The sequence below is a fragment of the Perkinsus marinus genome (genome assembly GCF_000006405.1).
Source record: "Perkinsus marinus ATCC 50983 genomic scaffold scf_1104296928836, whole genome shotgun sequence".
In the NCBI taxonomy this organism is placed as follows: Eukaryota; Perkinsozoa; order Perkinsida; family Perkinsidae; genus Perkinsus; species Perkinsus marinus.
In genome coordinates this window covers 515,746-525,679 of record NW_003216689.1, presented here as the reverse complement: position 1 = coordinate 525,679, position 9,934 = coordinate 515,746, and the positions used below count along the sequence as shown (strand labels likewise).

General features: G+C 42.7%; 2 protein-coding genes across 3 annotated transcripts in view; one reads left to right on the top strand and one right to left on the bottom strand.

Moving 5' to 3' along the window:
* The window catches only part of Pmar_PMAR006884 (hypothetical protein), a gene marked incomplete at both ends in the record, with an annotated part of 213 nt that extends 149 nt beyond the window's left edge, over window positions 1-64 (bottom strand). Inside the window, one exon of the mRNA XM_002788146.1 lies at window positions 1-64. This exon is cut by the window's left edge and continues 4 nt beyond it. Within this exon, the coding sequence (XP_002788192.1) occupies window positions 1-64 (64 nt within the window).
* Window positions 65-1,124: 1,060 nt separating this feature from the next.
* The window catches only part of Pmar_PMAR006883 (prolyl-tRNA synthetase, putative), a gene marked incomplete at its 5' end in the record, with an annotated part of 10,274 nt that continues 1,464 nt past the window's right edge, over window positions 1,125-9,934 (top strand). Inside the window, 20 exons of one of the 2 annotated variants that reach the window (XM_002788145.1) lie at window positions 1,125-1,214; window positions 1,287-1,373; window positions 1,431-1,550; window positions 1,601-1,758; window positions 1,852-1,928; window positions 1,979-2,059; window positions 2,300-2,361; window positions 2,410-2,528; window positions 3,075-3,214; window positions 3,838-3,943; window positions 4,088-4,175; window positions 4,421-4,529; window positions 4,581-4,704; window positions 5,932-6,042; window positions 6,095-6,197; window positions 6,247-6,336; window positions 6,699-6,821; window positions 7,028-7,253; window positions 7,988-8,108; window positions 8,154-8,214. In XM_002788145.1, the coding sequence (XP_002788191.1) occupies window positions 1,125-1,214; window positions 1,287-1,373; window positions 1,431-1,550; window positions 1,601-1,758; window positions 1,852-1,928; window positions 1,979-2,059; window positions 2,300-2,361; window positions 2,410-2,528; window positions 3,075-3,214; window positions 3,838-3,943; window positions 4,088-4,175; window positions 4,421-4,529; window positions 4,581-4,704; window positions 5,932-6,042; window positions 6,095-6,197; window positions 6,247-6,336; window positions 6,699-6,821; window positions 7,028-7,253; window positions 7,988-8,108; window positions 8,154-8,181 (2,163 nt within the window). In that variant the 3' untranslated portion in view covers window positions 8,182-8,214. Of the gene's footprint in view, window positions 1,215-1,286; window positions 1,374-1,430; window positions 1,551-1,600; window positions 1,759-1,851; window positions 1,929-1,978; window positions 2,060-2,299; window positions 2,362-2,409; window positions 2,529-3,074; window positions 3,215-3,837; window positions 3,944-4,087; window positions 4,176-4,420; window positions 4,530-4,580; window positions 4,705-5,931; window positions 6,043-6,094; window positions 6,198-6,246; window positions 6,337-6,698; window positions 6,822-7,027; window positions 7,254-7,987; window positions 8,109-8,153; window positions 8,215-9,934 lie in introns of those variants that run through there. The other variant, XM_002788144.1, reaches the window with a different exon arrangement.

The window sequence follows — 9,934 nt, the reverse complement described above, 5'->3', positions numbered from 1 at the left end:
TATTGCGTTTACGGAATTTGATATACGTAAATTGACTAGATGGAGATGGTGTAACATCGTTCATATGTAGAGCGAGAAGCGGCGCGATAGTGCGCACTCGGTGCAAGTCGTTTGCTGAAAATCTCAGACTAGCCGAAACAACTGGCCGAACAGCTCATCTTCGAGTGGTTGCAACTCGCTTGGTGCTGTATCGCAACCCTCAAGCCCTCGTTGCTTCCTAAACATTGCAGCAACGAGTTGAGATAACAACTGTTCCCCAAATTGTACAGCCCACGTGGTTCATTCAGTCGAATGAGGCTCGACTGTGAAGAATTCATTGAGAAAAGAAGAGAAACTCCCGGAACGCCTCATTGAACGCATTGAACCCAACACTGGTATGATACACAGGTCCATCGTGGATAATGAAAGATGATCCGAAACAGGATAGGCTACCGAGTCGGGCTGCCGGACCAGTTGATCTAACAGAGCATAGAATGCCGTCCGTTGTCCCATAGTGATAGTTAAGCAGTCCGACATTTCTAAGCAACTCGGGTGTATGCTCAAAGAGGTGTATGCAGCCCTCTTTGAGCGAGCACCTAACCAGATCCACTGCTATCTGCAGGACTTGTACTAAACCCTGAAGCACCGCCTGTTCGCGCCTTATCTAATCCTAACAAGAGTGAAATCGACACTATAAGCCATTGATGACACTACCGAGTCTGAGGGAGGGAGGCTGTATCTTCCAATGAACAGGTCCAACCTTAGGGTGTTGATATTCACGTTACGGAGAAAGCACGGGCGGGTTTAGTTAAAAGGGGCGGGTCAAGAAACGCCGATGGGCGGAACTTCTTCTTCCGCCGCGGACGAAGAAAATTTCGGAGGCCGGATGAAGAAACGGCAATGGGCGAAAAAATAAATTCGAGAGGGCGGGTCAATAAATGCCCATGGGCGGCATAAGAAAATTTGTGGGCGGAGCGAGAAATGTGCCGGGCGCGCAGCAGCAAGCGCCAAGATTTCATACTTTGCTGGTACGCGGTGACTCGCGCCCGCCCTGATAATCGATTTATCTTTTGCGAAATTTCAGTTCTTGGAGTTTCACCATTCTTGCTGGTACACGTTACCGCGTTTTCACCACTTGTCGAAGTATGTCTACTTCTTCTTCATCATCGTCTGTACTTGATGCCAAACTCGCGGAGTTGGGCATTCCGTTGGTCTTCACTAAGGAGCATGAAGCGGTACAGTGGGAGGGGGGACTTGCCGTTGCTGTTGTTGTTGTTGTTGTTGTTGTTGGTATCACCTTTGCTTAGGTATCGACTGTTGATGAGATGATTAACCACTTGGTAGGAGTAGAGGGGGAAAAGGCGAAGAATCTTTTCTTGAAGGACAAGAAGAAGGTAAAAATGGTATTTTTTTGGAGGTGGGATGGTTGCATAAATGTTGGTCATTTTCAGCACTATTATTTGCTTACGGCCGATGTGAACTCGAGGACGGACCTGAACTCGGTTGGGAAGCTCTTAAGCGCCAAGGATCTGCGTTTTGTGGACGGCAAGAAGATGACTGAAATGCTCGGGGTTATACTGGGTGAAGGAGAGACTTGTTGTTTTCCATGATTCTCCGACAGGTACCTCTCGGTTCGGTCACCCCATTTGCTTTGGTGAACGAGTCTTCTGAGGGCGTCAAGTTTGTGGTGGACTCAAAGCTGGTTGAGAGTGATGTCGTTTGTGTGCATCCAAATCGTAACACAGCGACTGTTGGCGTTAGTGGAGCCAATCTAGTCAAGTAGGTGGAGAGAGTTGGAATAGTGCAGTTGGGTGATCCTCTGTCTTGTATGCTGGAGGTCCCGGGTTCTAGGAAGAGTGGTTGCATTTTTAGGTTTGCGGAAGCTACCGGGCACGAAGTTGTCGTCATCGACTTGCCCGAAAACGGCAGTGAGGCTCCCACGGCTCCTGGTAGTGAGCACGGCAAACGCTGAGTCTAATGACGATTCTCGACTTGACAGTTACGAAGAATGCGGTGAAACAAAAGAAGGAGAAAAAACCAAAGGCCGCAGTAGTGAAGAAGGAGAAGGTTGATGAAAAGGGTAGGGGTGGGGGCCTCGTTTGGATTGAATGCAGTGTGGGTGGAAAATGTGCACATGTTGAACTACATGTGTGGGTGACAATATGAAAATTATGTGGAAATTTGAGGAAATTCTTGTTGGTTTCTGTATACTTCTACCCGAATTGGTATGCAAACTTATATAATTAGCTTTGGAAACTCCTGAGCTCACTAGCTGAGGAAAGCAAACATATATTCCTACTCCGACGCTGATTAAATGTAGGTGTTAATAAGGAGGGTATCGATGCTAAGAAGATGGACGATTTCTCGAAGTGGTATACACAGGTAGAGTGGATTCGTTGCGATTTGCCGGAGGAGTGGTATGAGTCATAGGTCATCACTCGCGGTGGCTTCATTCGTTATCACGACATTTCCGGTTGTTATATTCTTCGGCCGCCTGTGATGTTCATCTGGGAGCAGATCCAACAGGCGTTTGATACGGAGATAAAGAAGTAGTGGGGGGAGGAAAAATATGCATATGGTCAACCACAGGTGTTGGTGACGGTATGGAAATTCTGAGGAAATTTCGGGAAATTATGTACACTTCTAACCCAATTTGTATATAAACTCCTGTGGTGGTGAGGAAACTCTTGGACTCAGGTGAGGAAAGCGATCATATATTTTTCAAACCAGTGTTGGAAAGTACGCACATGGTCAACTATATGTGTTGGCGACAATATGAAAATTCTGCGGACAATTTTTTACATAAACTCCTATAATCAATGAGGACCGATCGCCGCCATGGTTCGAGTTCTAGAGTGAAATTGAGACTGAAAGTAGCATTTATATTTTCCCAACTAGATGATATAGATTCCAAGTTGAAATAGCACTCTCTCAAGAGGAACTCCGCTCAAAGAAAAGCCGCCGAATTTCCCCCATCATATTTGTACCAGAATTCCTATAATCAACGAGGAAACTTCTGAGCTCAGCTGAGGAAAGCGGACATATATTCCTACTCTAACACAGAGCGTGTGGTTGAATCTAGTTGTGGTGATCAGGTTGGGCGTACGTCCCTGTTGCTTCCCAATGTTCGTGTCTAAGAGTGCTCTGGAGAGGGAGAAGGAGCACGTTGAGGGGTTCAGTCCTGAGGTTGCTTGGGTTACTAAAGCGGGTGATTCGGAATTGCCGGAGCCCATTGGTAAGGCAGTGTTTGTATAATGGTTGGAAAGGAAAAGCTTGTATAATCGTTAAAGAGGAGGTGTTTGTATAATCGTTAGAGAGGAAGTGTTTGTATAATCGTTGGAGAGAAGGTGTATGTATAATCGTTGAAGAGGAAGTGTTTTGTATAATCGTTGAAGAGGAAGTGTTTTGTATAATCGTTGAAGAGGAAGTGTTTGTATAATCGTTGGAAAGGAAGTGTTTGTATAATCGTTAAAGAGGAAGTGTTTGTATAATCGTTGGAGAGAAAGTGGTTTGTATAATCGTTGGAGAGAAAGTGTTTTGTATAATCGTTGGAGAGAAAGTGTTTGGATAATCGTTGGAGAGGAAGTGTTTGTATAATCGTCGAAGAGGAAGTGTTTGTATAATCGTCGAAGAGGAAGTGTGTGCATTATCGTTGGAGAGGAAGTGTTCGTATAATCGTTGGTAAGGAAGTGTTTGTATAATCGTCGAAGAGGAAGTGTTTATATAATCGTTGGAGAGGAAGTGTTCGTATAATCGTTGGAAAGGAAGTGTTCGTATAATCGTTGAAGAGGAAGTGTTTGTATAATCGTTGGAAAGGAAGTGTTTGTATAATCGTTGGAAAGGAAGTGTTTGCTTCAGCTATTCGCCCCACTAGTGAGACGATTATGTATCCATCCTATGCCGATTGGATTCGCTCGTATCGCGACTTGCCCCTAAAGCTGAATCAGTGGACTAACGTTGTGAGGTAGTAAGTTCTCCTAGGTTCGAATGAACTGAGTGAAAAATCATGTGGAAAAAAACTGAGGTCATCTGTGGAAAATTTGTTTTATGTATAGTTTTTTTCCGTGAAAAATTTCAACTCCTTCCTGAAATTTTTGTGTGTGTTTAGATGGGAGTTCAAGCAGCCAACGCCGTTCATCCGGACGAGGGAGTTCTTGTGGCAGGAGGGGCATACTGCTCACGCGACTAAGGAGGAGGTGCGTATTTGGGAAATTAGTATGAATATTGATAAGTGTGGTGAAAAATGCACATGGTTAACCACATGTGTTGGGGAGAATATGAAAATTGTGAGGAAAGTTCGGAAAATCATTGTTAGTTTCGGCACACTTATCGTAGATATATTTTGCCAATTGGTATGAGTAATGAAGGGTATATTGAGCGCAGCTGAGGAGAGCGAACATTTTTTTATTGATCTTTCTCGTGATTGATTTTTCGGTGGTAGGCTGTAGGGCTGGTATATAGTATTCTGGATCTGTACAAGATGCTTTATGAGCAGCTTCTGGCTGTTCCTGTAGTACAGGGGGTGAAATCAGAGATGGAAAAGTTTGCTGGTGAGTGAATATTAGTGATGTTGCTTCGCTCCGCTAAGATTTTGGTGGCAGGTGGGGAGGCGACGACTACGTGTGAGGCGTTTGTGGCTTGCAATGGGAGAGCTGTACAGGGCGCTACTTCGCATTTTCTGGGAACGCATTTTGCGAAGATGTTTGGCATTGAATTTGAGGATAGGTAAAGTTGAAGGGGTGCAGAACATATGTTCGGTTTAGGAATGAGAATTTATCGGATTGAAATTTTCACAAGTTGTTTATATAGGATATCGGATTCACTATAGATGATATGTATATATATAATAACAGATGTTATCGGAGTTTCACCCTAGTGATATGAAAAACACTAGCGAAAAACACATTTCACGGCTATTGCAAGGCGCAAATATCGCGTTTTTCACGGAGTTTTACGCCACTCTACGTAAAACGGGTAAAACTCCATTGTTGGACGCACAGCCAAAGCTGTTACTGAGATCAATAATAATAAATACTACCAGCCTCAGAATCAAAGTGCGGTCAAGGCGAACACTGTGATGATAACATCTATTTATTATACGTCCACAATTATTAGTATTATTAGTATATAATTTTTATTATATATTAGTGGAGTTTTACCCGTTTTACGTGAAGTGGCGTAAAACTGGGAGAAGAACTCGATATTCGCGGTATGCAATACTCGTGAAATATGTTTCACTAGTTTTTCTCATATCACTAGGGTGAAACTCCAGTATGGCATTTGTCCCTACTTTACGAACTATTATAATATTATATATGTGTTACTGTGTTCCTGTTACACTGAAAATCACAGAATTGGATAAGAAAGTACGCGCAGTAGATGAGATAAGTAGATCTCGGTGGAGAATTCGTATAGCTCATTATTAGTTTCAGTGCATATACATGACCTTGGGCGCCGCTGATTTCGTAGTTGATGTTTAGTTCGCAGCCATACTCTTATACTGTCTATTGCCTGGTGTAAGGAGTGCTGGTGTGAAAGAAATATATATAGTACATATAATTCATTCATAGTTGATATAGTTCATTCATAGTTGATGTTCATATAGTTTATTCATAGTTGATGTTCATATAGTTTATTCATAGTTGATGTTCATATAGTTTATTCATAGTTGATGTTGATATAATTCATATAGTTCTTCTTCTTCTTCTTCTTCTTCTTGTGGAGTACCTCTCCGACGAGGCAGCTGATTGTATCGACTCGCAGTGATACCCCTATACTCACTACTGGTGAGTATAGGAGTATCGCTGCAGGCCCAGACTGTTATAACCTGGGCAGTTCTGGTAAATTTCCGATCATATAGTTCGTATTATTCATATAGTTGAATTCGTTGAGATGCTTTTTTACGTTGGTTTTTGCTTCGCTCCGTCGGCGTTTAGTGGTGTTTTTTATTAGGGATGGGGAGAAGAAGTTCGCGGAACAGACTTCGTGGGGCTTCACTACTCGCTCGATTGGAGTAATGATTATGGAACATGGCGACGACAAGGGGTTGGTATTACCTCCTAGGTGAGGGTTGCTGCCTTTCCCGAATAAAAAATTTAATTTCCGAATTTTTTAGAGTAGCAGAAGTTCAAGTCGTGATAGTGCCTATTCCACCAAAGGGAGCGGGAGCCCAGTGGAGTACGGCTGAGTTGAAGGAGATGATTGGAGAGAAATGCAAAGTGAGGAAAGGAAGAAGAATTAAATGTTGGGAGAATTTGTGGTATTCAGAGTATTTATGAAGACCTCAAGGCGAATGGTGTCCGTGTAGTTTTGGATGATCGCGAGGATAAAACGCCGGGATATAAATTCAATCATTGGGTGAGGCTTGGTTTCGTGGGGAGTAGCGACTTCTGGCTCAACTAGGAATATGTGTTTCGCTTCGGTCAACTAAGCTCAGGAGTTTCCTCACTAGTTATAGAAGTTTATATACGAATTCGGGTAGGAGTATACAGAAAGCAACAAGAATTTCTCAAAATTTCGTAACAATTTTTATATAGTCGCCGACACATGTAGTTGAAAAGGTGCATAATATGCACTGAAAATATGCACTGCATATTTTCCCCCGCTTTATATCAGGAAAAATATCTCTGGTTTTCCCTTTGTTCGTTATTGCTGTTGCTACTGTATAGTTGATTCTGTTATGGCAGGAGATGTTTATTGTTGTTGTTGTTATCATTTAGGAGCTGAAGGGCGTACCACTTCGTATTGAAGTCGGCGCTAAGGATCTCGAAAAGGGTGTGGTGACGTTCGTACGCAGAAATTCTGGGAGGAAATCGCAGGAAGCGAAGCACGCTTCGGTGGAGGTAGGCATAATATCAGAGTAGTAGAATTTATTATAATAACTAGAATGATAGCACCTAAAAGAACTATAATAGTAAAATATAAAATACGTAAAATGTTATTTTTCTCACGGGTGAAACTCCAATGATAACGTATATATGATTCTAGTTGCTTGAATTTACGCTGACTTTAGTAGTTGAGTAGTAGTAGTAATAGTAGTAGTATGCAGGTGAAGGCAGCCCTGGAGAGTATACAGTCGGAGTTGCTGGAGGCCGCTAGAGCCAAGCTGGAGGAAGGTATAGTGAAGGTGACGAAATGGGATGAAGTTATGCCTGCACTTAACGCACGTAAACTTGTATTGGCGCCCTGGTGCGAAACGGAGGAAAGCGAGGAGGAAATTAAGAGAATAACGGCTGAGCAGAGCAAGGAACAAGTGGTCGTTACTGATGAGGAAGGTAGCAGCATATAACTGTGAAGGGGATTAGGTTAAAATAATCTAGGTTATATAGTCGAGTTTCACCCGTGGTATGAAAAATAGTAGTGGAAAACATATCGCATGAGCAGTGAATAACGCGTAAAACACGTGATGTGTTTTACGTGAAATGGAGTGATTTGTCCGGTGTAATTCGGCAAGTATTTTCAATTCACTTCATATCGCGTATTTTTTATATGGAGTATTGCGCCACTTCACGTAAAGCGGGTGAGACTTCATTATACTGTTGTAGTTGTGGTCAATGTTGGAGGAATATATGTTTGCTCTTTTCAGCTGAGCTTTGGGGTTTATGGCTATGTGTAGGAGTTTATATATGAATTCGAGTGGAAATGTGGAGAAATCAGGAATAATTTCCGGAAATTTCCTCTCAAAATTTTCACATTGTCACCGATATTTGTAGTTGATCATGTGCATATTTTCCTATACTTGTTTGGGAAAATATACGCGTGGTTAACTACATGTGTAGGTGATACTTGTGGGAATTTTGAGGAAAAATTGAGGAAATTCTCATTGGTTTCTGTACACTTCTACTCGAGCTCGTATTATACGACGAATCGTATATGTATAAACTTGTACAATTAGTGAGGAAACTTCTGGTTTCAGCTGAGGAAAGCGAAGAGGTATTCTAACGCTATGTTCGGGAACACAAGTTTGTTTACTTCCATGTGGTCCTCATTGTTGTTGTGGTCGTGACAGGTGGGGCTCCTGCATTATCGGGCGCGATGAAGTCGTTGTGTATTCCTCTGGAGAGTTCTGGTTATCAACTACCGATGGCTGAGGGGACGAAGTGTTTCTTCACTGGGAAGCCGGCTAAGAGGTGGCGGAAGTGTGGTATGAATTTATTGGTATTTATTTTATGTAGGTGGTGTTTATTCGGCAGAAGCTATTGAATGTAGTCTAGTGTTTTCAACGTTACTAGCTGGCACAGTGTAATCTACTGTCTTTGTTTCTCCATACTATTTTCATTGATTTGAGTTGCATTTAATAACGAAGCGGCGGAGCTTGCTGGGTTGGGGTTTGTTGATTCAATCAATGGAGTTTCACCTGTTTTAGGTGGAGTGGCGTGAACTCGGTGAAAACGCGATATTCGCGGTGATATGCAGTTGTCGTGAAATATATTTTTCACTATTGTTTCTCATATCACGGGTGAAACTCCAATGAGTTCGATTTAGTGTCCCCGGTTCGATCCCCGGCTTGGTCATTATTCCGTCAGAAAAGTTTTCGTGCATATCTCTGCAAGTTGTTCGTTAAATAGAGTTTTGATATTTTTGCGGAAATTTCGGCATATAGAGGAGTCATTTGATTTATCTGGTGTCCTACGCTTCGTACAGATGTCACACATGTGAAAAGTGTGGGAAAGTGCGCACATGGTCAACTACATATGTTGGTGACAATTTGAGAATATCAGTAAATGTTCTCTCATTGTTTCCTGTACAGTTGTATCCTGACATGTACATTCACTGGTGTCAAAGTAGGCCAACTCGATACCAGTCGATTAGGGAATGATGATAGTGATACTCCCAAATCTATCTAGGGGTTGTCCAGCATGCTTCGTGACGGTTACAAGTATCCAATGGCGAGCGGAGGATACAGTAAAAGATATGAATAACGCACGCAGAAGATACCACTGAGCAATAGGTTGAATTAGCTCAATTATTATTTAGATAACGTCGGCTCAGCTGAGGAAAGTGAACTTATACTCCTCCAACACTGTCAGTGGAACGAAATAGATATATTTGCCTATTCTTGCTCCCATCCAATCGTCGCATATTGCAGCACCCATCCATCGTGTCCTCTTCCTTGCACCATTCCACTCGGAGAGGGGTGGCCCCTATCGTGTTAACATCCCGATCTCCTAGTCGAAGTTCTCCGTCCTTTCCACTGAATTGATCAATTCTAGAATGCGTTGTTTTATAATTTCATGATGACCCTTTTGAGAGTCGACAAGCACGAGCATTTCAAACGTGTCGTGGTGTCAACGGCGAAGCGATTTAAGTAGGAGCACGCAACCGTTGAACTCCGTGTTGAAATATGTGTTCGCTTCCCTCAGCTGAGCTCAGGCGTCCCCTCGATAATTGTAAAAGTTTACATACAAATTCGGGTAGAAGTGGACAGAAATCAACGATAATTTCCTCACAATTCTCATATTGTCACCAACACACGTAGTTGAACATGTGCATATTTTCCCACACAAGTTGAATTTGATCTCTCACTAGGAGCACTCCTCCTCACATCGACGAGGAGCCGACTGATGTTGCAAGTGAGATGGCTTCAGATTTCGTAGAGTGTACCACGCTTTACAGGTGTTTTAAGATTCACCAAGGAAAAATCGCGAAGACAGTGGTTCCGAGAGGTAGGGCTTCCTCGAGAAGTTGAGCGCTGTTAGTGATTTCCCCATTGAGATAACACTACACTATACAAAATTGCAGGGGAAGGCTCAACGAGACCACCTGTTTATTCTTAACCGATGTAGATCATAACCTCACCTCCTTCTCGATAGGGACACATTGTGTGCTACGGGAACTACTGTGTGTGCGTTTTTCTTATGCAAATGCGTGAAAATTCGATTTCTCGGGTAACACGGCGAATATTCATATAATAGCAATAGTAGTATGACAGCAGTGATGATTGTGCACCAGCAGC